We start from the raw sequence: 22,110 nt of genomic DNA, 5'->3' as shown, positions 1-22,110 counted from the left end.
ACGCATACCGCGAGAACCCATTAACAGAGGATGCCATCTCCTCTGTGGTTCACACTGTTCTCACCCACCTGGAGAAGGACTCTTACGTCCATATGCTCTTTGTGGACTTCACGTCTGCCTTCAACACCATGATCCCCAAAACCTTAATGGACTTACTTGCACTAGGACTAAGCCCCTCCATTTGCAACTGGATACCACACTTAAACAACCAGACTGCAGTTTGCGAGGATCCATAACTTCTCTTCCTCCACCATAATCCTCAGCACTGGCTCCCCTCAGGGATGTGTGCTGAGCCTTCTCCTATTTACTCTGCTCACGTATGATTGTGCAACTACCCATCCAGGCTGTCACATTGTAAAGTTTGCAGATGATACAGCGGTGGTGGGATGCATCACAAACAATGATGAGTCCATCTATAGGCAAGAGGTGGAACACCTGGAGAGCTGGTGCAAAGAGAATAACCTTCACATCAATGTGAAGAAGACAAAGGAGATGATCATGGACTTCAGAAGGAACAAACTCACCTACACCCCCCTGATCATAAGAGGATCTGCGGTGGAAGGGGTTTCCAGCTACAAGTAATTGGGTGTACACCTGAATGACAACCGCAGCTGGGGCAACAACATCACCAGCCTGATAAAGAAAGCTCATCAGAGACTCTACTTCCTCAGGTAGCTGAGACGAGCTGGACTGGGAAGCTCAGTCCTCACCTCCTTCTACAGGTGTGCAGTGGAGAGCATCCTGTGCTCCAGCATCAACATGTGGCATGGAGGCTGCACAGCTGCAGAAAGAAAAGCTTTGCAGAGAGTGGTGAAGGCTGCGCAGAAGTCTGTTGGAGTCAGTCTTCTCACCATCACAGACATTTACACCTCCAGATGCAGGAAGAGGGCCACCTGCATCATGAAGGACCCCACTCACCCAGAACGCACACTTTTTGCCCTGCTCCCCTCAGGAAGGAGGTTGAGGAGCATTAAGTGTAGAACCACTAGACTGAGGAATAGCTTCTACCCTGAGGCTGTTAGACTCATGAATCCCTAACCAGGATAATCACTGTGAAAAATCACATCATGTTGCTGCTGGTCTGTTTCATGTTGCTGTGTTCGTGCGTGCTCATCTGCTCACGCCGACTCATGTTCGTGCTGCTGTTCGACATGTTTTTATGCTATTAGTGCTTAGTATATTATTTAGCTGATGTTTTTCTTAGTTCATATCTTAGATCTTATTACTGTTTTTCTTTTACATTTTATTGTTGGATGTAACTGGGACACTGCGTACATAATCTCGTTCCATCACATGTACCACATGAGATGCGAATGACAAATAAATCTCTCTGACTCTAACCGGAAAAAAAGGCTTCAATTTGCTAGGGAGCATAAAGATTGGACTCTGGAGCAATCGAAGAAGGTCATGTGATCTGATGAGTCCAGATTTACCTTGTTCTAGAGTGATGGGTACATCAAGGTAAGAAGAGAGGCAGGTGAAGTGATGCACCCATCATGCCTAGTGCCTACTGTTCAAGCCTGTAGCGGCAGTGCTATGATCTTGGGTTGCCGCAGTTGGTCAGGTTTAAGTTCAGCAACAGTATGTGCCCAAAGAATGAGGTCAGCTGATTACCTGAATATACTAAATGACCAGGTTATTCCATCAATGTATTTTTTTCTTCACCGATGGCACGGGCATGTTCCAAGATGACATTGCCAGGATTCATCAGGCTCGAATTGTGAAAGAGTGGTTCTGGGAGCATAAGACATCATTTTCACACATGGATTGGCCACCACAGAGTCCAGACCTTAACCCCATTGAGAATCTTTGGTATATGTTGGAGAGGGCTTTGCACAGTGGTCAGAATCTGCCATCTTTATTGCAAAATCTTGGTGAAAATTTAATGCAACACTGGATGGAAATAGATCTTGTGACATTGCAGAAGCTTATTGAAACAATGCCACAGTGAATGCATGCCGTAATCAAAGCTAAAGGCAGTCCAACAAAATATTAGTGTGTGACCATTTTTTTGGTGGCAATTTTTTTTTTTTTTGCCAGGCAGTGTATAATGGAATATGTAAAATAAATCTTTAAGCATGCAAATCTAATGTTTAATGTTGGGAATTTGACAAACTAAATCATTCTAAGTTTATTTTAGTAAATAAAAATTCTAATTCCTCTACTTTTTTATACGCACACGTGGACAAAAGAAGTCTAATCTAATGGTTAAATGTCAAGGGGCATAAAGCATGCAATAGGGGAATTTGGGTTAAAATAAAACAAAAAAATGGAAGCTTAGAACTAGGGGATGTTGGTAAGTTCCAATATTCCAGGGGCATATGAGCTGGTAGACTTGTTTAAGACTTCCTCATCATCTAGTTGGACAAGTTCTAAGACTGCCTGAGGGAGTCCGGTTCTCTTACGTCTGACTAATTTGGACAAACGAGTGGTACATTGTCAATTTGGCCTTGTAGGGATCTGGTATGGCGGAGATAGAGGAATGTAATAACTGCGATAATAAGATATACTAAGATAACTAAAGTCATAATCAAAATGTCATCTGTAGACCATGCATAGCTCAGGTATTGGACCGGAGTTTTAGAGTGTGTTATTTCTTTCAGCACTTGATCTACGGTTCTTTGGTGCCTTTAAATTGGAAATGTTCAATGGTTTTCGCATCTAGTTCTAAGGTAAAGTTCCTAAAGAAGTTGGGGACTTTGAGATCAGCTTCATACTGATCTGGGTGTAGGTAGTAAAGGGCTACTTCATCAATGTGAACTATAGCACCCTCAGGAACTGTAATCCACATTGTTTTTTCTGGGAGATCAACATGGGTAGAAGTGTCGTGTTGGTCTTAAGCTGTTTTAGCGTGTCTTGCTGGGGTGTTAACTAACCAACGGGACCCAACTATTTCTGCTTGGGTTGTAGTAATTTGGCGACATGGAGTCAAAGTGGTGGTGCATTTAGAGTCTTTTGATACTGTGTCAATTCAGCAAACGCCGATGGTGTTGTCACACATGAACGGCTTACTAAGACAAAGATAGTGTATGTCTTGGGTGAGGGAACACATATTCAAATTTGCAGCAAGATACAGCTTAGAAGTACTATCATGGTAAGCCACAATGGTTGGTGTGTTGATTTTGACATGGGTTTTGCCGTTCCAGTTTCCAACATTTACGATGTCTTTTAGCCTATAAACGTTGTTTGTAGAAGTAATCGGTTGATTTATGAGGGGCTTGATCTCACGGGTTTCTGGGTCAACATGGAGTGGAATTGAGCTACTGAGTTTGTATGCTAGGTGGGCCTGGAGTGGTGTTACTCTCTCTGTGGTAGCTGTAGTAAGGATCTCTTGGACCATGTCTTGAGAGACTAGGTACGGTGGAATTTGGCTGCTGGCAAAAGTGTCGATGGAGGATCCGATCTCGCCAAGCATATTGGTTAACAACTTGGGGATCAACTAAGCATGAGCATAATCAACCTCTTTAACATTCTTTAAAGTGTCAACTACTCTAAAGGTCTGCGCCATCTCTTGGCTATGTGAATTCAGAACCAAAATGGTATTTTTTGACAGTTTTTCCCATCAGAGTAAGTTGTCCTCGTTGTTCATTTACTTGTTTTTGTATCACAGGACACTAATTTTTCAATTCATTGACATGTCGCTTGATGGTGGCAATAGTAACAGCATTAAATGAAGAAATACCCAGACTGAGCAGAGAGTCGATGGCTGAGGCACCAGCGAGGAGTCCAGTTATAAAAGGCTTCTCTCTTCTATCTGCGCCACTCAACTCTGCTCTGGTAACTGTAAACTTCTGAAGTTGCTCCAGCATCTAGGAGATGTTGGCTTCTGCATGCTGAATAGCTTGTGAGTTCTAATGTATGCCAGCCCAGGAAGCAAGCTCCTTAGTCGAGGTGTAGTGAACCAGATGACCTGATGATCTGACCCTCATCCGACCCTGATGACCTCAAATCTACCAGATGGACAGAGACTGTTATTTTCATTGATCTGAATAAGTCTGAGCCATCTGGTGACTTTCTTTCTTGAATTAATCAAGCAGAAAAGACAATCCTCTATAATCATTACTGTTTTACAAATGTTTGATAATCAAATTGTGTTAGTTTCACTCAATGCTTACAGGTTGAAAAGAACTACTCATTTTTATTTTACATAAACAGTAAGTAATGATTTTTATTTCTCATTCAAAGAAGAAATCACCTGAATATGCATTTCTTGATTTTCTGTCTGAAATGAGCCAAGTCGTAAGTGTGTGAAAGTTGAAGCTTCGGTCAACTAAATGTTTACTGAAGAAGAAATGTCATGTTTTACTATTTGAAAAGATTACCAAGTGTGAGACTCCACGAAGTCTGGCCGACTGCAATAATCTTTTCTGTATGTTGAAAACAATCCTTGACTTTTGATAATAACTTACGTCAAAAAACCACACCTCTTTCTGGTACATCCACGAATCAGAAAGCTCTAAATTGAACCGGAAGTCGACCCAAATAAAATGTGGCAACTTCCCAGTTCATGGGAGAATGGAAAAGATTCGGAGAATGAAAAGTTCTCAAGGAGTTCAGAAGAGAACTAGAGTTATGGAGAGTTTTGGAGTCTGAGAAGATCTGAAAGAGTCTGAGAGCTGCTGACAATGAAGAGTCAGAGTTGCCGAGAATCCAGAGACGTTTTGGGATTATGATTCTGTTTGAACTAACCACGCACGACTCTCCAAGGATTTTAGCTGTTCTCAACGGAGACGCTGATATCAGTTGAAAAGGATTCTTACTGAGGTGATCGATCGTCAACAAGGTAACGGTTTCTTCTTCGACCAAGTGTACCGTGGGCAAAGCTGAGATCTGACGGAGCGTGCAATTTCTGGTCAAACAGATTAAATTCCCTCACATATTCCTCTGTAAGATAAATCTCAATTTCCTCTTAAACTCACCTCTCTCTCATAAATCAGTACAGATATTTTTAGAAATATCTGAAGCAAAGTCCTCAAATCACCGCCGAGTGATTTGAAGTTCATTATTTGTGAAACTGTCTGTTATTATTTTCATATTTTGCCAAATTAATGTAAATGTTTGATGTTAAACTTTGATTCTGAAAATAAATGACTCCATTCATTTGATGGGTCAAAGGTAATGACGTCTCTCGTTCACATTTCTGTTAAATTCAATGCACGGCATTTACAGTCAGAAAGATGAGGAACTCGTGAAAAGTATGCATGAATATATACCACATATATTTGTCATACAACTAGTGACACGTACCTACGTGACTCACTACAGAGGGAACATTATTTTTGCTCATGACAAAGGGGGCTGAATCTGGCAAACACTTTCTGCGTGTGTAAACAGCAGTTGGTGATAAGTAATCCTGGCTTTTCTTTCAGTATGATGCCTGAGGTTGGTCCCAGTTCAACCATATGAAGTTGAGTGGTACTAGCAGATCCCAGGAGTGAAAGAAAACAGTAGGTTCATCATGGTCCTAAAGGGAACAGATTTGGGATGACATTAGCACAATGCTTCGAGTCTTAGGTGGTTATGCCAAATTGCAATACATTTTCAAGGGTGTTGTGACTTTCTTGTTTAATAATCATGTTTTGGTGCGATCCAGTGGTCAAGGAAGTTGTTTGGTTTGATTAAAGTTTATTGTTATTAGATCTGAGATTTATAGTTTACTTATTTGTGTGAGGTAAGATTAACTTTGAAAATGTAATTTAAGGTGTTGTTTTAGAGGAGTTGTGTTTGTAACTTCTTAGTGGTTCATTGGGATTGGGTTTTAGTCTTCTACACATTCTCTATCATTGGTTGTTTTTGTTTGAGCCTTGTGTGGCTTGATCTGGTTTTGGTGGACCCACTTGAAGACAGGTTCTTTCTGACATCTGCTGATCCTGATTTGGTACACAACTGGGACAGTTTTTCTGTTATCAGGTGTGGTCCAGTCCACCTTGGAAGGAGTTTGCGGGCAAGCATTCCAGCTCAGTAGATGGGGAAAATATGTAGTACCAGACTTTTTTCTCCACTTGAATTTCTTCATGGGATGCATTATAGGCTTTGTGTCCTTCAGCGGCCCTGTTAAGATGTTTTTGGGCAAAGGCGAAGGTGGTTTCAGGTATTGGTTCAGATTTTTCATATACTGGTGAGTTATGTAGGCTGTTGCCACACTGGCTTCACCAGGTTGGTAGAGTAGGTGCAAAGGAAGGGCCATCTGTCGACTGGTCATCATCTCGAAGGGAGAGATGCCGGTGGACTGATGTAGGGTTGATCGAATGGCCATTAGAACTAGGGGCAGTTTGATGTCCCAGTCTCTGTGGTTGGTGGACACATACTTCTTAAGTATTTATTTATTTATTTATTTAATTTTTAACCAGGAAAAGATTAAAAGAAATCGGGCCTGGCTCAGCATAATTGCTGTTTTACAGCAGGTTCCTGTTCTGCAGAACATAAATTAAGCACACAGATATTCAGCACCACACCTCATCAATAGACATACAGACACATCACATTACAAAACACAAGAACAGCAGCATTTACACGGCAGACACCTAACAGTGATTGCAAAAGAAGGAGTCTAACAGATGACGCACATGAGTCTTCTTAAAAAGTGCCAATGTTGAGATGGATTTCACATGTTGTGGAGTGTCATTCCATGCTTTGGTGTAAACATAGAAAAACGATCTCTGTCCATAACAGTTTTTAAAGGCTGATAGTGGCAATTGTCCGCTTGTAGCAGCTCTAGTTGAGCGACCATTTCCACACTTGGATTTAGGGATCAAAGCAGAGAGAGCTACATTATTAATACCATAAAAAACCTGGAAATACAACTTAATACTGCTGTGTAGGACATAATTTTGAAAAGTTAAAGCATTTGAAGAAGAAAGAGCTGTACAGTGATGAGTCCAACCAGGGAGTTTGTTGTGGATTTTGTAGGCCCTGTTGTAGAGCCTAGCGATGGGTTTTAATATTTCATTAGTAGTGAGAGACCAGACAGGTAAACAGTACGACAGAGTTGAAAGTATTATGGCATGAAGATAAGTGTTGGAAACAGAAGATGTCAGATTTGATCTAATTTTGGAGTAAACATACATTTTTTGTTTCAGCTTAGTACATAAGGATTGCACATGATCATGATAAGTTAAATGAGAATCCAAAATAACTCCCAGATATTTATAAGTAGTGACAATAGAAAGAGGTTTGTTTAAAAAAGTAAGAGGATTTGATATAGTAAAATGTTTCCTAGGTGAGGAAAAATACATGCATACGGTTTTTTTTACATTAATCGTTAAGTGATTTTCTTGTAGCCAGAAATGAAATTGCTGAAGATCTGCATGTAACTGACTGTTGATAGAATCAGTATTTGAACCAGACAGGAAAAGAACAGTATCATCAGCGTACATTAAAATATTAGAGAGATTAAGTACTTTTGGAAGGTCATTTATGTAAAGTAAAAAAAGCAATGGTCCCAGTATACTACCCTGCGGGACTCCCACAGAGCATGGCAGTGATCGGGATATACAACTTCCATGTTTCACTACCTGACACCTGTCAGTTAAATAGGAAGAAAACATTTGTATTGCAGAAGAAGAAAGTTGAAAAGAAGTCAATTTTTGTAAGAGAGTATAATGATCGACTGTATCGAAGGCTTTACGGAAATCGATGTATACAGAACTAGTTATTTGACCTTTATTCAGAGCAGCACGTATTTGTTCAGTAAATAATATTAATGTTGACATGGTTGATCGAGAAGCACGAAAACCATGTTGGTTATCACTTAACATATTATTAACCTCTAAATGGTGAAGTAATTGGTTAAATAGTGTTTTTTCAAGTAACTTGGAAAAAGTTGGAAGAACTGAAATTGGTCGATAATTTGAAACATCAGTTGGATCGCCAGATTTGAAAATAGGAGTAATCTGTGCAGACTTCCAGGCAACGGGAAAAATGGACTGTGTAATGCATAAGTTAAGCAGGTGATGGAATAATGGTACAAAAGTGCTGAGATGCGTTTTCAGGAAGTTCATATTTAACTTGAATATATCACAGGCATGTGAGCTTTTTAAAGACTGTAATATATCCAATATATCAGTCTGTGAAATTTCTGAAAAGGAAAACATCTCAGAGGTGTCACATGATTTAGATGACTTTGGCCTATTAGAAGGCCCAGATAACAAATCCCGAACAGAAGAAACAAAGTATTCATTAAATTGGTTAGCAATTTTTTCGTGATCAGAAATAAGCACACCTTCTACTGAAATCTAAATTTTTGTTGAAAGTTTTGTTGTTATTTTCTCCTGTTATAGATTTAATTGTTTGCCACAATGTTTTTGGGTTTGTTCCAGCTGAAATAATTTGCCTTTCAAAATACTGTTGTTTAGCTTTACGTAATTCAGCAGTGCATTTATTTCGATAATGATTAAAATGCAACTTATTTTCAGGTGTTTTTGATAGTCTATAAGTTTTCAGAGAGGAGGCTTTCAGCTTTAAGAAGTGTATTATAGAAGCGTTCAACCATGGTATTTTATTTTGTCGGATTGGAATTTTACAAGTTGAGATATATTTTTGCTGTATATTCTCTAATTTATTGTAGAAATTTGTTAAAATATGATTAGGATTTGACAAATGAATGTCTTCACTCCAATCAGTATTTTTAATTTCCGCATTTAACATAGTTTGTTTTGAGTGTGGAATCTTTTTATGTAAATTATGTACATGACATGTTGTTTGCTTAAGATTTTTTCTAATGACAAAAATTAGTGAATGATCTGAAACTGACGTATTTATGACTCCAGATATACCATATATGGAAGGATGATTTATAAATATAAGATCTAAAATGGAGTTGCATGTTTTACCAAATCTAGTCGGCGCCTTAATTAGTTGTTGGAGCCCCAGCTTTGTGGCCATGGTTTTTAGGGACTGGGAAGCTTTATCTGCCCAATTCATATTTATATCCCCAAGAATCACAAGCTCCTTGGATTTGATACCTTTTATGACATCAGTAAGCTGCGCTAAATATGTAGCTGAGTTAATATTTGGGGGCTTGTATGTAACAACAACCGTAACTGAAAGAAAATTTGTAAGTTTAATTTCTAGTTGCAGAGATTCTGATTCAGTTTGTAGTTCTGTTATGGAGTGTAGATATTTTTTATGTACATAGACTGCAACACCACCTCCAGTCTTATCCTGGCGGTCTCTACGGTATAACAAGTAATCCTCAATTGAAAGAAAAGAATCTGGTATAACAGGAGTTAGCCATGTTTCTGATATTGCCATAACCTGTGCTTTTGTTTGAGCAAGTATTACTTTAAATTCATCTAGTTTTGGTACAAGACTTCTCATGTTAAGATGACAGATTTTGAAACCTCTAGTTTTACCAAGCTGGTTTAACGTTCCTGGATTTTTCTTTAAACAGGATGATTTCTTACACTTCTTTACTGATGTACAGTTCAAACCTGTGATAACAGCAGCTTGTGTAACCTTTTCAGAATATAATGTTAGTGGCTGTGTAGACTGTAGTCGAGTTGGATTTACATGAAATACACCTGTGTGCAAGCCCAGGGCCAAATTATTATTAAAAACATGTGTATAAAAACTCAGAAAGTACAGAAAAATAGACATAAAAACATTTTTATCCGGACCAGGATTAAGTTCAATATTTCCAATGACTAAAAGAATATTAAATAAAAGTCTTAAATGTTGTTTTCGATTTGTGAAGACGGAGTTTGTTTTATCCGTGCCTTTAAAACTTAAGTTTTTTACCCACTTATGAAAAACGGTGACGTAGGCCGAGATAACTACCCGTTCAGGGGGGGACCCAGGTTGAAGTAATATGCTCTTACAGCTGTTTTTTGTGACGCTGAGTGACGTACACTTCAATGTCCAAGCAGCATGTTCCCCATAATGTTGGACCGGGGCACACACCCCAAATCCAACAGCTCCAGGTTGATCCTCAATCCAAGAACAGGGCATGGTTGACATTAACGCGTATAGGTGACAGGGAAGCCGGCACACCTCACCGGCTGGACCGGCCGCTCCGCCCCCTCTCCCGCCGCCACACGTCCAGGTCCGGCAATCCACCTCAGGCATCCCCTCCAAGCGCGAAACACCGTCCGAGGTCCGATGGACTTCATCCATGTCCGCTGCACCGCGCAGACACGCTGCAACAGCAGCAAGCCAGAGAACCCAGCCCAGCCGACGAGGTAGATGATATACACCTGTGTTTAAGCAGCCTGTGGCTGACGCCGGTGTGCACGCCGCAAGGCGTTTGTTGGCTGTTGTTATTTTTTTAGTATGATGTTGGTCATATGCATCCTGGATCTTTCGCCGTTGTAGCATATTGAGCAACAGCAACACTAGGACTGCAGTAATTCTGGTCAAAAACAGACCTGCAGACGCCTGTAGAGCCAGATAGATTGTGTTTCCCTGCAGCAGTGATGCCCAGTTACATGCTTCCGCCGCCATCTTGTCTATTAGATTGCACAACTTGGCCTGATGCTTGGGAATGGTAGCCAATATGGAAATTGACTTTGACTCCCATCATTTGCCAAATATTCTGTATCACTTCAGCAGTGAAGTGTGTACCTCTGTCTGAGTTGATCCGAATGGGAAGTCCGAACCGTGTGAAAATGTGTTTCATAAGTAGATTAGGCAGTGGTGTCTACGGTGTCATTGTCTGCCAGTAGGCATTCAACCCATTTGGTGAATGCACAGTTCACAGTGAGGAAATATTTATTTACTCTGGTCGATTTAATAAGTGGTCTTACCCAATTGATCTGTAATTCGGACCACAGAAAGGTAATTCCTCTGCTTTGCAACGGCGGTCTGTGAAGGGGTGTTGCAGGTTTCGAACTGACAACAGACCAAACATCCTTTGAAGTAGTCATTTACGTCTTTGCGCATCCCTGGCCAGTAAGTGATTTGCTTTAACGCATTTAGAGATGCTTTGACGTCTTTGTGTCCTGAAGACAGAAGGTCATGGTCATGTACCAGCATCACCCCCATGTGGTCTCGAGGCACAATGAACGAAGGTGAAGATGTTTGATCGGGAGCAAAGACGAGTATGCTTTTGACCATTTTCAGTTGTGAGTGTAACTTAAAAAGAGTACGTAGTTCAGGGTCAGAGTCAAGTTCAGTCAAAGAAGGAATGTTAGTGTCTGGATCAGCCAGGTACTGAATCATTTTCCTGATGGATGGATCCAAAGACTGAAGTTCCATGAGGTCTTTGTCCATAAATGCAGGTTCTACTGAAACTGTGTTGTCCACAGGTTTTGGAGCTGTAGAGGTGGTGGCTTTAGCACGGGAACATGTGAGAGTACAAACCTTTGAGGAGGGAGGGTCTGGGACATGAGCAGGCAGCCAAGAGGGGTTGAAAGACCACCAGTTGCCATTGATGGTACCTCTTTTGGCTAACGAGTCTGCAAGATCAATAAGCTCTTTGGCCTTTCCTGGCACACATGAGTGGCCTATGTCCTTTTTTCAAAAAACTTGTAGGTTGTCGAATGTCACCAAGTGATCACATGTCATGAACAAGTCCTTGTGTTTCACCGCTTTATTGTTGCATGTTAGAAAGCTTTAACGTTTCCACACAGCAAGGTGGCAAGAAAAACTCAACCATGTAATTGGGGTCTGTGCAGATCACCAATGAATGAACAGTGTGTTTTACCGCAGTTTTCAATGCAATCAATATGCCTGCGATTTTGGCATGTTGTGATGATTGTGAGTCTAGTTTAAAATGTAAGTTGTGTTGTTCACCATTGTGGAGCCAAACAGCACCAACACCAGCTTTGTTAACAGTGTTGTGGTGGAAGGAACATCCATCCACAGTTGTCATGTCTTTACAAACATTTTCACCAAAGTATTGATGATGTGGGTCTTCAAAGGCCATGCCATGTTCAACAGATGTCTGGACCAAAGGGGTATCCTGAGTGCACTGTTGGCATGCTGCCAAGTCTGTACCCAGAGGGGTTCTCCTGTTTTGAGCATAGCGGACCTCTATGTCAAAACTCTGCAAGGTCATAAGCCATGAACGATCCGTGTGTTTGTCACCACACCATCTCTGATACGCTGGCTGTTGAGAAAAGTTACTGGTTGGTGTTGTGTTTCCACAATACTCTTTCGTCCATCTAGGTAGTTAGAGAAATGTTTCACTGCTCACACAGTGACTAACAGTGCTTTGTCACAGTCAGAGTATTTCAGTTCAGGGCCTGCCAGAGTTTTGCTGGCGTAGGCTACTACCCGTTTGTCTTGGTCATAGAGTTGGTACAGACCAACTCTCAAGCAGTGAGCTGAAAAACCCATTTCAAGGTAGTATCTTTGCCACTGTTAGGGTATGCCAGACATGGTGCTGAGCACAGCTTGGCCTTGAGGGCATCCATGGCTTGCTAACACTAAAATTCCTTTCTTGACTGAACTTGACTCTGACCACTTGAAAGGCACATCCATTTTGAGGAGTTTGGTTGCAAGTTTTGCCAGATCAGCGTAGTTCTCTATGAACTGGTGTTAGTAGTTACAAACACCAAGGAAACTACGTAGTTCTTTGAGGTTGGAGGTTGTCTTAAGGTTGGCAAGGCCTTGGGTTCTACCAAGTTGGGGTTACACACCATTGGGACTGACGTATACATATACGTAAGGTTTTCTTCCAGGTGCTTAGAGTTGCAGTGTGGTGCATACTTTAATCATCTGTTCAGCTGTCAACTTATACAATGCTCCTTTTATCTCCAACTGAATTTCTTTTCCATATCTGACTCTATATTGCATGCTGCGATTTCAGAAACAATAAAATAGGGCCCAACTGACTTCAATTGATTGGTGTTGCTCCCTAGTCATCAGGGCACATCAGGATACAAACTGTCAACTGCTGTCTGAAGATCTCTACGTTATGATTTCTGCAAGCCTGTCTGTGATTCTTGGGTAGTTTTGAGATGATTAGTAGGAGGGTTCCACTGGAATCTTGGAGATGGTCCTTTCACCAAACATCCTGGCCTTGCCTCCAAATGTTACCCCTTAACCCCTTACCCCTTTTTTTTCTTTTCTCTCTGTACTCCGGTGAAGTCAGACGTGTTTTCCCGGCACTCTGTACCACCCGCCGCTTCCCTGCTTGTTTGTCCTGTGAACCCTTAAAGAGCCTCTTTTTTTTTACTTCATACCCTCCTAATTTGAAGGTTCAGCTGGTCTCTCAACAAAATTGATCAACTTCTCCCGACAGGAATCAGGGTAAGGAGGACCCTCCTACCTCGATGAAAACAAATTGGATTCATGATGACAACTGTTTTTTTGCTGTTTGGCTAGTGAAATCTGGATTGTCTACAAATTTGTGTGGATGTGTCGAAGCTCGGCAGCACTCAGACTGAATTATGTGCAGCTGCATCAGAGAGCTGGTGCAGCTGTTATCAGGACTGTGAACTCTCTAGCAGCACACATGAAGGTGAGAATATTCTTTGAGAAGCTGCGAGCTTGACTTTAAGGAATCAATTTGGTTGTTTGGAGTTTCCATCAGAGGAATATACCAGCGAGACTTTAAAAGGCAGAAACGGCAATTTACAAGTTCAGCCTGACCCAAACTGTGGCCTTGACGCCGGACTTATCTCAACTCCTCCTGGCATGTTTTGAAAAAACAAAGATGCTTTGACTGTTTCCTCACCCCTCCCTTCCCCAAGGCCGTGGACATGTGACAGAACCTCAACTGAGCTGATGATGAATGTCACCTCTTATCTGGACAATGGCTGAGAGGGGGGGCTCTGGACTATGCTACGACTTTCCCTTAAAAATTCAATGTTTTCACCGGCCTATATGTTCATGTATAACGTCTGTTTATGTTGCTTTTCTGTGGTAGTTTTTTTTTTTATGCCTCAAATCATGCCCTGTCTAGGACACGGAGTGAGAGATCTTTTTTTATACCGTCTCTCCTCATGTTTTCTTCCCTTTTCTCATCTAAGCAAAATATGATTTTGAATAAGAATAAGAGGACAGCGCCTTTTTATAGTAGCAGCTTCGTGCACTCCGCCCATCTTTCGGATGACTGTACATACATGTTCTTGTTGTATCTCGGAGCAATGATGATAAAGTTTATTCTAATTCTGATTCTGATTAAAAGAAGGGAGATAGTAAGAGAAAATGATCACAGGAGACCGGATCAGTGCTTCTCCATTCACCCGCTTGTATTGAGTATGTATTTCAGAAAACAATACACAAATATCAAAACCAGTAAAAAGTGCTAACTAAAATAGCTTATAGTGTTTCACATCACCTTTGCATTAACAACTAAAATACAGAACACAGGAACATCTCTTTTCACACCATTTTTGTATAATATTTTTAACTGTAAATTATTTAAACTATGTTTTTAAACACATCCAAAACAAGTGTTTCACATTAAATGTTTTTAACAGTTTTAAGCATTTTACTCTTATTTAAGTAATGTTTTAGTTGTAAAATCAAAACTAATTTTCAAGCATGAAATTTAAATATTTCCAATCAAAATAATTAAGAAAACCATTACCTGTATTAACTGTACAAAAAATTATAAGCAAGGCAGTACATTAAACAAATCAAACTGCCGGACGCCATAGCGGGACATGAGGCCTCCCGCCACTAGCAATAGTGCTAAACTACTAGTTAGCTGAATACTTCTCATACAGCACATAAGCGCCAAACAAAGAACTCTGCGATGCAAAGCAAACCAAACGCATACAGACACATATGTACAGGGCCAGTCTATGTCCACACACTGTTCTCTTAAATGTTTTATCCCATTAATTACCTTAAATGAAGGGAGATAGTAAGAGAAAATGATCACAGGACACTGGATCACTGCTTCTCCATTCACCTGCTTGTATTGAGTGTGGGGGAAAATCATGCGAGTCCCCCTAGTGCAGGGGTGCCCAAACTTTTTCAGCATGCGAGCTACTTTTGAAATGACCAAGTCAAAGTGATCTACCTACTATAAGGCCCCGTTTACACGAGAACAACCTCTGGAAACATTAGTGCTTTTTCAATGTTTATTGGGGGTAATAAACAAAAAATGAGCAGGTTTACATGAAAAATGCTGTAGTTTTCTTGTCAGTCAGGTTGCCAGATAAGAAATTATGAACTATAGTATTGTGGCTTTAAAATGATAGTATTTTGACCTAAACTGTCATATGTGCTGAGTAAAGATGATGATGAAGTAAGATTCAGTTTGTTTATATAGCGCCAAGCCATGAAAGAAGTCATCTCAGGGCACTGAACAGAAACATTCATATATACAAAATAATGAGTAAACAGAAACATTCATATAAAATAATAATTTAACGCTATTTGTCAGAGGAGCAGACTGCTTTGAACTTAACTCCATCGCAGAACTCTCATCTTGAGCAAGATGAAATTTGTGTTGTGTTTCTTGAACATGTGCACAGAAAAGGAGGTGGTAAATAAGGCAGTTAAAATTTATCTGGCAACCTCGGGCTCAGCTGTGTTCATTGTGCATGCAGCGACTGCATGATCATGTCCAAACTGATGAATAACAGCTCTTTGGACCCTGGATTTTATTAGTTTTGCTCCTAAATGCTGAAAAAGGGTGAGTAGCACAAAAACTCTCTGCTCTCTTCCATTTATTATAACTGTTGTTAGTGCAGAAAAACTTTGGACTGCAGCCGCCTGTATGCTTGATTTCACACACGGAGAATTTCACACCTTCGGGGGTGGGGGAGCGTGGATGGGGTTTCCCTGAAAATCTTTCAGACCAGGTTTGAGAGAAGGACGGCTGTGAATGGCTGCCCTGTATGTCAATCAAGTAACAAATTTCATAGTGAGGATGGATGATAGGCTGACGTCTATTTTTTATATTTTTTAATGCTATGTGATCTACCCATAATGCCTTTGCGATTGACCGGTAGATCATGATCGACGTACTGGGCACCCCTGCCCTAGTGGATCCTCTAGACCATGATTCTAAACTAACCCCTATTCCAAACAAAGACAACTTCATTACTTTGCCTTTTGCACATTTTAGATCAAATTAAGAAAACATACAAATGCAGATAATCAAAACAAATGAACCTAATATTAATAAAGTCAAATTGATCAGGATTATATCCTACAACACATATAGATATTAAATTTAAAAATTCTTCACTAATTAAAACGTGGCGCTTCTTGGACTTGCTGCCACTCATTGCAGCAAATTTTAGAATTCAGAAAAGTAAAGAAATGTAATGCTACCTTACTGAAATAGTGCAGACTTCTGGAAAAGTTTATTTTCTTGATGAACATCTTCCTGTAATGCAGAGACGATCAGTGTGGACCAGACTGTAGCTCAAGTCTTTAAGCTCCGTGCATACCAAGATGTAATTGTTAACATCGTTGATCCAAAGGTACGTTCAGCTGGCAAGCTTTAGTTTCTTCTCCTGCTAGTGAAACTTAAAATATGTAATAAATTTGTGATGTTGTCTATTTTTCTTGAAAAGGATGTAACACTGGACCTTGTGGAGCTGACTTTTAAAGACCAGTATATTGGCAGAGGAGACATGTGGAGGTTAAAGAAGAGTCTGGTGCGTATGTGAACTTTTCATTTCAGTGTAAAACTGTAGGTGAAATGGTATTAAACGTCAATTGCTGTGTTTCAGGTGAGCACATGTGCTTATGTGACCCAGAAGGTGGAATTTGCTGGAATCAGGTACAGTTACTTAGAGGCATTTCCTGTAAAATTTGCAATTATTGTGAAATTATGCAAATTTCATGATGTAAGCATAGGTTTGTCACCTAATTGTATCACATTTAATCACAATGGACAATAGTGACAACAATAGACAGTTATAAAAGAGGCGTGCAGATTTTTTTTTACAAATTAAAATAAGATAGCAAAAAAAAAGTAACAAAAACAGCTAGATTATAAAGCGAATGTAGAAAACTAAAAACAGGAACATGTCTGCACTGGTCTTTGCCAGGAGTCCAACAGATTCTTAAAGCCACTTAGAGAGGTCAAGGTCGAGAGCTTCAGTTCTTTTTACAAGATATTCCAGGAAACAGGAGCGGAGTAGGAGAAGGTCCTTTTGCCTAGTTCAGTCCTCACTGAGGGAACACTGCAGGTAATAATGTCCTGAGAGCGCACGCTGTAGCTGCACTCACGCAGAGACATGTAGGAAGAGATGTATAAAGGCGGCAGACCTTTGATCTAATCAAGGTTCATGCCCTATAATCCAGGTAAAACATTAAGCAATGTTCAATCAGGTCATCTGGACAGTTTATTTATTTTTTGTTGAGAGACGTTTCTCCCTCCATCCGAAGGGCTTCATCAGTCTGAGAAGTCCCAAACAAACTGTTTTTCGCACTAAGCAGTACATTTCTACAGTGGACCAACCAGTTTGCTGGTGATAAGTTCATGTTCATTGTTTATATTAGTGATGTTCACATTAACTCGTTATTATCGAATTAACGCAGCAAATGGTTAAGGCTGACAATTATTTCAATGTGCGTTAATACTGTTAGGTTTTGCTTTCCTCCTTAATTTGTCCTCAGTGTCTATGAACACACACACAGCACTCTGGTCAGGGGCCAGCTTTCCAGCTTGAGAGCGAGACAGGGTCCGCCTCAACAAGGATTACATCCAATCACATTGAAGCTTGTATTGTCTTGACCAATTACTAACAGGAAGGTGGGTCGTAGAAAAGCAAGCTGGTGGATAACTGAAGTGCTGTTACCGCAGCAGAGTTCAGTTTTTTATTCAGAAGAATAAGAAAAAAACATGGAAGTTGAATGGAGTTCAGCACAATAAAATCAGCGATAGTTGGGTGGAAGAGTTGATGAGCCCCACAGGAGGTCTGACTCTGTGCAGAGGAGGGGGTCCAGAACACCTCTGACTGTGCCAACAGAAGAACCAAGCATCAGATCTCTGATACTTGGTTCTACTAGCATCCATTGGATGGATGGATAAAAATAATTTAAAGCTGCAAGCAGCATTGAAGGCCCTTGCAGCAAAGCGCCGCTCCGGCCATACGGCGACCGCGCGAGCTCCAGCCACTCCACCCAATTGCCATTGCAAACGCCCTCGTGCCAGTCTCATATGTATTCATCACGAGGCGCATTTCCTGAATCATTGATATCGCCTTCTGTCCATGTCAGTACTAGTCCAGCTCCAGGTCTTACATGTATACGTGAAATCTGACCTTCCAGACAGGAGTAATTGTGACTTCCTGTTTTGTTGCGAATGTTGGACGAGCACTTCCTTTATGCTTTTCAACATGTTGTGTGGTAATCAACAGTTACAGTTTCAGTCATATCTTACACAGGGCTAAGCTGGAAGAGTCACCCAGTAAATGGTAAATGGACTGTACTTGTATAGTGCCTTTCTATCTTATTTCGAGATACTCAAAGCGCTTTATACTACAATCTGTGTCCTTATTTACCCATCCACACAGCACTCTACTAGATCTCTACAAAGCTAATTGAACAAATCATTCTGAGACTAATCAGTGCTTTATCACATTCATACACTGATGGGACACACATCAAAAGCAATGAGGGGTTCAGTGTCTTGCCCAGGGACACTTCAGCATTTGACTGCTGGTGGATTCAAACCCCCAGCTCTCGCATTGGAGGATGACTGCTCTAACCACTCAGCCACAGAGTTTATTCTCTGAGTGAGTGGGGCTTAAGTGAGTTCATGAATCAACAATACCAATGTGTCGTGAAATGCTCACTGATCACGCACCAAAAATCTGGCACAAATTGGATGATATTTCAATGAGATATAACTGTTGGAATAAAATAGGGGGCACACTTGAGTAAAAAGTTAAACAACAATACCAATGTGTCTAGACATGCTCACTGATGACGCACAATAAATCTGGTTCAGATCGGATGATGTATCACTGAGATATAACTGTAGGAATAGTATTGGTGGCGCTGTGGAGGCTATTGGCCACTTATCATGGATTCTTGTTCAAAGGGTGGATAATAATCGATCATACTGATTTTGGTGCACCTCAGTTCAAATCTGTGGAATTCATAGCCAAACATATTGCAACGGCGTCACTTCTGAATTCGTCACCCCTTCGAAAACTTTTTGTATTTTAAAGTAAGTCAGACCAATTTGTTAAATGTCTTCTAACACAGGATCATCCTGATTAGGTGAAGGGTGTCAGGGAGGGAGCAATCCAAGTAAAAAAAGAGACTTCCTGTGCTGAGGGGGCGGGGCTTTAATTATGTCAGAATATGACCACAGAGGCTCGTCGGGCATACAACAGGGATGACTCATGCCAAGTTTGGTGCATTTCAGTCTTTCAATGTGAAAGTTATAGCATTTGGAAATTTACGGTGTGAAGTACAATTTGGAGACCTGGCCTCGCCCCTTTACCATATACAAAAACACAAGCTTTTGATAACTTTTACTCCCCAATGTGTTACTGAAGGCAATCCTTCAAAATCCCTAGGAGGAGTTCGTTAAAATTCACAATTAGAAACACCCCAAAAATGACCCTTTGACCCAAAATGGCCGACTTCCTGTTGGTTTTGGACTTGTTAAGATATTTTTAATCTTGACTGGTCCTATGGTTTTGATCTGCTCAGAGACGGGATTATAATGAAATTATGACCCGGTTCTGACTGGGTTAAACTGGGCCAGCAAACTCTTAAGAGAGTCTCCCTGGGATTTCAATGTCAGTCAAGGAATAGAGTATGATCTGCTTGCCACATCGCGTAGAAAGGCTTTTTGAAGCACCGTCTCATATTTTCTTAGCACGTCAGTCCACATAAGATCCACTGAGATCACACTTAGTCACGCCCCCTCATGAACTGACAGGTTGAGATCTCCTTCTGCGAAGGCGGAGCCTTAGGACCCTATAAATGAGTAATGACATGGGACATTGGGGCTCTTCCGGGTCTGTGAACGCGTCGCAGACCGAAGAGTCCAGCGCTGTAAATTGTAATCTTTCCTGCCTTTTCTAATATAATTGATAAAACTTAATTGACGTTTCCTTGACTTATTGATAGTATGAGTTGCCACTTCTGAGAGAGAGAGAACCAGAGGAAGCGGTGGGGGCTGGCTGAGGGTCCAGGGTCAGAGAGGAAGCCTGAGGCCCACGGCTAGCTGTAGCTAGCTGTAGTGACTGACGACCCGCAGTAAGCCACAAAACGCAACAGCTCCAAGAGACTTTTTCATAGGTACTGATGAGATACAGATGTTCACCGAGTTTCAAAATTATCGGTCAAAAAATGGCTTGCGGCTGAGGTTTTAAAATATTCTAGGGTGTGCTGTGGAGGCTATTGGTCAATTATCATGAATTCCTGTTCAAGGGGTGGATAATGATCGATCATACTGGATCTCTGTTCAAATCTGTAGAATTTAGAGCCCAACGTATGGCGACGGCGTTACGTCTTACTTTGCAACATCGCGACGCCCACATGCTCCACCCAGAACTGTCAGTGTTGGAAAGCAAGTTACACCAACATGTCTTCGGTCACTGGACACACTATCATGCTGATTAGGTAACTGGTCAGATAGGGACCATTCAATGTAAAACTTTACACTTCCTGTTGTCAGGGGGCGTGGCTTAAGTGATGTCATGATTTGACCATTCAGTCTTCCAAGGGACTGGATGTGGATCAATCACTGAAGGTTTGATGTGTCAGACAGTTTTTGTGTAGGAGCTACTAGCGTTTCATTTTTCATGGCGAGATGTCAGACTTTGAGGTCTGGCCCCGCACCTGCAGCATGCTCCGAAACAAACCGTTAAGATAAATTTTGTCCCCCATACCTTTTGAACCAACTGGCCAGGTTTGTAACTGTTTGAGCGAAATCCCTAGGACGAGTTTGTTCAAATCCGGAGGCTGTAAACCTTCAAGAAGGTGTGAAATTTGGGATGGCATTCCAAAATTACTTCCTTCCTGTTTATCGTACAATGTTGGTGCCAGAGGGTTTTCTGTGCATCTTGGGGAATTGGACACGTGTACCAAATTTCATGCTTCTACGACATACTAAGATTAATGCGGAGGGTATTTTTAATATTTCTAGGTGGCGCTATTGAGCCGTTTCTGTTGCAATTTTTGCGACGCCCTTAAAATACGTAATTTTTCAGCAGTCCTGATGTGTCCGCTAAATTTGGTGAGTTTTGGGTTATGTTAAGGCCCCCAACACACCAAATCATTTGCCAAAAAATTTATAGTTCGGGGCTGAACAGAGCGATTACAATAGGCCTTTGCAGCGCTTTGCTGCTCGGGCCTAATAAATTATGCTAATGGTTTATTCATTCAACCTTTATTTATACAGGTTAGTTCCCATTGAGCCTTGAGGACTCATTTGTAAGAGCTTTAAAACTCTTTTTCAAATAAGATAATGTCTGTAGTTACAGAAAACAAAGTTTTGAGCTGCATGCATTCAGCTGGGACTCCTGCAAAATAAAAAATAAAGATAAATTCATTGTTAAATACAAACCGGATTCCAAAAAAGTTGGGACACTAAACAAATTGTGAATAAAAACTGAATGCAATGATGTGGAGATGGCAAATGTCAATATTTTATTCGTAATATAACATAGATGACAGATCAAAAGTTTAATCTGAGTAAATGTAAAATTTGAAAGGAAAAATATGTTGATTCAAAATTTCACAGTGTCAACAAATCCCTAAAAAGTTGGGACAAGTAGCAATAAGTGGCTGGAAAAAGGAAATTGGGCATATAATGAACAGCCGGAAGACCAATTAACACTAATTAGGTCAATTGACAACATGATTGGGTATAAAAAGAGCTTCTCAGAGTGTCAGTGTCTCTCAGAAGCCAAGATGGTAAGAGGATCACCAATTCCACCATTGTTGCGCAGAAAGATAGTGCAGCAATAACAGAATGGTGTTACCCAGCATAAAATAGCAAAGACTTTTAAGTTATCATCATCAACCGTGCATAACATCATCAAAAGATTCAGAGAATCTGGAACAATCGCTGTGTGTAAGGGTCAAGGCCGTAAAACTCTACTGGATGCTCATGATCTCCGGGCCCTTAAACATCACTGCACCTCAAACAGGAATGCCACTGTCAAGGAAATAACAGAATGGGCTCAGGAATACTTCCAGAAAGCATTGTCAGTGAACACAATCCACCGTGCCATCCGCCGTTGCCAGCTGAAACTCTACAGTGCAAAGAGGAAGCCATTTCTAAGCAAG

The 22,110-nt window shown here is 40.8% G+C and overlaps 1 protein-coding gene across 1 annotated transcript in view; it reads left to right on the top strand.

Moving 5' to 3' along the window:
- depdc5 (DEP domain containing 5, GATOR1 subcomplex subunit) overlaps positions 1-22,110 on the top strand; it is a 393,910-nt gene that overhangs the window by 18,672 nt on the left and 353,128 nt on the right. Inside the window, 3 exon segments of the mRNA XM_037681974.1 lie at positions 16,243-16,328; positions 16,422-16,505; positions 16,581-16,630. Coding sequence (XP_037537902.1) covers positions 16,243-16,328; positions 16,422-16,505; positions 16,581-16,630 — 220 coding nt within the window.

The sequence above is a fragment of the Nematolebias whitei genome, chromosome 9, assembly GCF_014905685.2.
Source record: "Nematolebias whitei isolate Nwh7 chromosome 9, NemWhi1, whole genome shotgun sequence".
NCBI classification, from domain to species: domain Eukaryota; kingdom Metazoa; phylum Chordata; class Actinopteri; order Cyprinodontiformes; family Rivulidae; genus Nematolebias; species Nematolebias whitei.
Note: the sequence above shows the minus strand (reverse complement) of the source record. Positions and strands in the feature narration are given on the sequence as shown.